The 4403-nt window shown below is 36.5% G+C and overlaps 1 protein-coding gene across 1 annotated transcript; it reads left to right on the top strand.

Annotated features, from left to right (window-relative positions):
• The first annotated feature begins 953 nt into the window (after positions 1-953).
• On the top strand, positions 954-4102 carry LOC137837073 (proline dehydrogenase 2, mitochondrial-like). The gene is made up of 4 exons (XM_068645929.1): positions 954-1648; positions 2817-3462; positions 3585-3825; positions 3906-4102. The coding sequence occupies exons 1-4, from the start codon at positions 1118-1120 to the stop codon at positions 3943-3945; spliced, it is 1458 nt and encodes a 485-aa protein (XP_068502030.1). The 5' UTR covers positions 954-1117; the 3' UTR covers positions 3946-4102.
• Positions 4103-4403: the final 301 nt, after the last annotated feature.

The raw sequence follows: 4403 nt of genomic DNA, 5'->3' as shown, positions 1-4403 counted from the left end.
ACTATTTAACAATAATAGAAACTAATTTAGAAACTAAATTTTGTTTTAGTTTCTAAAATAGTCTCTAATTTAATTACTATTGCAACTAATTATTTTGGTATCTAAAAATTGGTTTCGATTTCATGATTTTCTTGTAGTGTAGGATATGTTATTCAAATATTTTATTTATTTATTTATTAGAAATTTAATTTTTTTCATTTCTTAATTTAAATTACTCTTATATTGAATTTATTTTTTATAATTTTGATTGCGTGTCATCTTCACATGGCATGGCGTAAGGAAACATATATTACTTGAATTTTTACCCTGTAAAAATTATAAAGTAACCCATAAAAATCCTAAAAATAGTGCAATAATTAATTGCTGATAAAAAAAAAGTGCAATAATTAATTCTATCCACAAGATTGAAATATGTAATAATAGATACAACATAATTAAGAATATAAGAAGAAGAAAATAAATGAAAATATAAATGATACTAATAAAAAACATTATAAGTTCATAGCTAAAAGTAGCTTTAAGTAACTTCACTTATCATTTAGAAACGTTTAAAACAGCATTTTAAAGTGCTTGCCAAATACGTTAATAAACAATAATTAACACACTAATGAATCAAAACTTTATATTACCCTTGATTTTTTTTAATTACAGGAATTGAATTATTATAGCAAGGAGAAAACAATTAATTATATTTATATTTCCCATGATTAAGATAAATTTACTTATATTATTAGATTGAAATTGTTGTTTTAAATTTAATTATTGACAAGAAATAAAGTGTGTATAAAATATGTTGTATTGGTCCCATTCCACATATGCAACTTGAAGGCATTACAGTGAATGAGGTTGGAAGAATTAGAGAGAAAAAATTAGAAAGGTTTGATTAATAAAAATAAAAAATAACCTAAGTTGACTTCTCTAAACTTATTTCACACGCTTCTACCATGCAACTTACCCAACTAGGCATTGAAGTGTTGTATTTTCCTTTCTTAACTCCACCCATTTTCTCACCATTTTGCCTATAAAACACACCTGAGAGCAACAAGAACCAGAGACAAAACACAACACAACACAACACAACACCTTAATCTCTTCAAAAAACAACATCATTGTAAAAATGGCTACCCGCGTGATTCCTCCCAGGATTCTCAAGAAATTCCGCTACAACACCGCCACGAAGCCCCTCAACGCGGTGCATCCCTCCCTCACGCCGGCCATCGCGCCGCCGGCGTTCTTCGAGAAGCCGCCAAGCGTGGCGGCTGAGGTGGCGCTGGGGATGGACGACGCGGAGCGGCTTTTCGCGTCGGTGTCCACCGGGCGGCTGCTCCGATCGGCCTCCGTGCTGCATGCGACGGCGGTGGGGCCCATGGTGGACCTGGGAATGTGGGTCATGAAGTCGCCGCTGCTCCAGAGTGGGCTGCCGCGGGATCTCGTCATGTCCGTCACGCGCGAGACGTTCTTCTCGCACTTCTGCGCCGGCGAGGACGCCGCCGGCGCCAGCAAGAGCATAGGGGTGCTGAACGACGCCGGCTTGCGCAGCATGCTCGTGTACGGCGTGGAGGATGCGCACGATAACGAGGGGTGTGACCAGAACCTCAATGGGTTCCTTCACACTGTTACTGTCAGCAAATCGCTTCCACCATCTTCTGTAAGTGCTTCTTCTTTCTCTTTGGTTTTTCGTTTTTTGCTCTCACATGCACATCGGAGAAAGCCACTGATAGTCGGTGAAGTGGGTCCCACTTCAATTCAGTGTCTTTTTTTCCTCTCCTATAAATTAGTTATTTTTAATTGATAATAAAAGAAAAAAAATAGTTAGTAAAAAAATGGGTGCATGAAGTTTCGATGGTGAAAATTTTACTCGAACTGAAAACCTCAGTTGATAATTTTTTTTTTTTACCCTTTTCTGATATCGATTTGGTGGAATCGTGTGCCTTTTTGTTTTCCCAGAGAAAAAAAAAATTATTTTGAAATGTTTTAATTTTGTAACTCTTAAATTAAAAAAAGAATAAATGTGCATGGAAAGATTTTGTTCCTTGTAATTTACTGTGATTTAATTTGAGACTTTTGTTCAGATAAAACCGGGTGTCATTCTTTTTCTTTAATTATGCGTATTGATTATATTTTTCAGAAGTTATGATGTTTCAATGCTCTTTATTTGTCTCATTTATTTGGTACAGTAACCAAAGAAAAAAAAGTGCGTGACCACTTGTTGTGAATCGCTCTTTTTTTTTTTATTACCAGTTAATTTTGCATATTAAAAAATACTGATTCTGACAGAAGAGAATGAGTGAAAATAGAACAACTTTTTGATCAATTCTTTTTTAATTAAATTAAAAATTCCTTTTCTTGAATCAGATGATTTAAAGATTCCTACTGGTGTTAGTATTTTGTATAATTGTGTGGAACCTTGAAATGGAACACGTACTGTGCAGCGTGTTTGATTTTTGTGTGATTGAATCTTCAAGTGGGTACCATGCACGAATCATTGTCAGAAAATCAACGTTTTGATGTGGGATGTGTTGTTTTGGTCCCTCTCAGAAAGAGGACAATGGGGTTGGCAATTTGGTATTGCTTCTGCACACATGAGCTGTGATTCACTCTCATGCCATGAAAAAATTGCAGAGTGTACGAATTGAGATAAATAGTTCATGACAGACACGGAACTTTCATCAATTTCTAGCAAAGTTTTCAATGATTTCACTGTCAATTTTCTTGCATTGTGTTTGGTAGGCCATGGGGTTGACGTGTTTGTTGTATTGCTCATCTGTTTTTCTGTGTTTTCTGGTGTTAACTCGTGCAACCTTTTGATGTGACAGGTGAGCTTTGTCATTGTGAAAATCACTGCAATATGCCCCATGGCATTGCTTGAAAGACTCAGTGACCTTCTAAGATGGCAACAGAAAGACCCTTCATTTGTTTTGCCATGGAAGCAAGATTCCCTCCCAATTTTCGCAGAAACTAGCCCTTTGTACCACACACAGAAGAGACCAGAGCCTCTAACCCCAGAAGAAGAGAGCGATCTGCAACTTGCCAACCAGAGACTCCTTCAACTTTGCCAAAAGTGTGAGGAGGCCAATATTCCTTTGTTGGTTGATGCTGAACACACCACTGTTCAGCCAGCTATTGATTACTTCACATACGCTGCTTCCATCAAGCACAACAAAGCTAGCAACCCCATTGTGTTTGGGACCATCCAAACTTACCTGAAAGATGCCAAGGACAGGTTATTGCTCACAACAAATGCAGCAGAGAAAATGGGAGTTCCAATGGGGTTCAAATTGGTGAGGGGTGCTTACATGTCCACAGAGAGAAAATTGGCTCAGTCTTTTGGACATGCATCCCCAATTCACAATACCATTCAGGACACACACAATTGCTTCAATGACTGTGCATCATTTATGCTGGAGAAGGTTGCCAATGGACCTGATTCAGTTGTTCTTGCAACTCACAATATTGAATCAGGTACAATTAGTGTTTAATTTCTAACATTTACAATGTTGGTGCATGTACTATTTCCATGTTATGATATAAGAAGACTCAGCATCCCAATTTAAAGTGTTTGTTATGGTGTGAATGTTGTGTAGGGAAATTGGCTGTGGCAAAAGCTCATGAACTGGGAGTTGGAAAGGTGAAGCAGAAGCTAGAATTTGCACAGCTATATGGAATGTCAGAGGCACTTTCCTATGGATTAAGCAATGCAGGGTTTCAGGTTAGCAAGTATATGCCATTTGGACCTGTAGAAATGGTCATGCCTTACCTCTTAAGAAGGGCTGAAGAGAATAGAGGGCTCTTGGCTGCTTCAGGCTTTGATAGGCAACTGATGAGGTATGCTAAATTAAATTTCTTGTTCATTATAGGAAATACTTGTTTTGATGCTAACAGCATGATCATTTTTCTCTGAACAGAAAGGAGTTGGGAAGGAGACTTAAAGCTGCAGTCTTCTAATTAGCTAGGAAGCATGGTTTCATTCACTTTTGTAAATGTAGAGAGTTCTGTGATCAGATGGAATTGTGCTTTAAATAAAATGAAAATCTGCTTTATTTTGGTGCTTCTGTTGGAAATGCAAGTGCAATGAGGATAAAATGGAATGTGTTCAAGTCAAGTTGGTTCCTTTCATTTAACCATCATACAAACTTCCCATTCTTAAAAGACTTCAAATTGATTAGTAATGTTATGTGCAATGGATGCAAGTGGGTTTGTCACTAACAAGTTCTTGCACACTACAAAGTTTCTTTGTTATTAAAAATTACAATATTACTATTATAGTAATTACAGTGAGAGGCATTATTGATAATGCTTTCCTACAATATTTTGTTATTTCTATCATTTCTTAAATAATGTTGACATTCCTCTAATGTTCTAAAATACTTGTTGACATTTCTCTAATGTTAAAGGTTTAATTT

This window comes from Phaseolus vulgaris, chromosome 4 (assembly GCF_000499845.2).
Source record: "Phaseolus vulgaris cultivar G19833 chromosome 4, P. vulgaris v2.0, whole genome shotgun sequence".
Taxonomy (NCBI): domain Eukaryota; kingdom Viridiplantae; phylum Streptophyta; class Magnoliopsida; order Fabales; family Fabaceae; genus Phaseolus; species Phaseolus vulgaris.
This window is presented reverse-complemented; position numbering and strand designations above follow the sequence as displayed.

Coding starts and splice junctions, on each gene's coding strand:
- LOC137837073 (XM_068645929.1), top strand. CDS start 1,118: ATGGCTACCCGCGTGATTCCTCCCAGGATTCTCAAGAAATTCCGCTAC. Junction 1,649..2,816: donor AATCGCTTCCACCATCTTCT/GTAAGTGCTTCT, acceptor TTGATGTGACAG/GTGAGCTTTGTCATTGTGAA. Junction 3,826..3,905: donor TTTGATAGGCAACTGATGAG/GTATGCTAAATT, acceptor TTCTCTGAACAG/AAAGGAGTTGGGAAGGAGAC.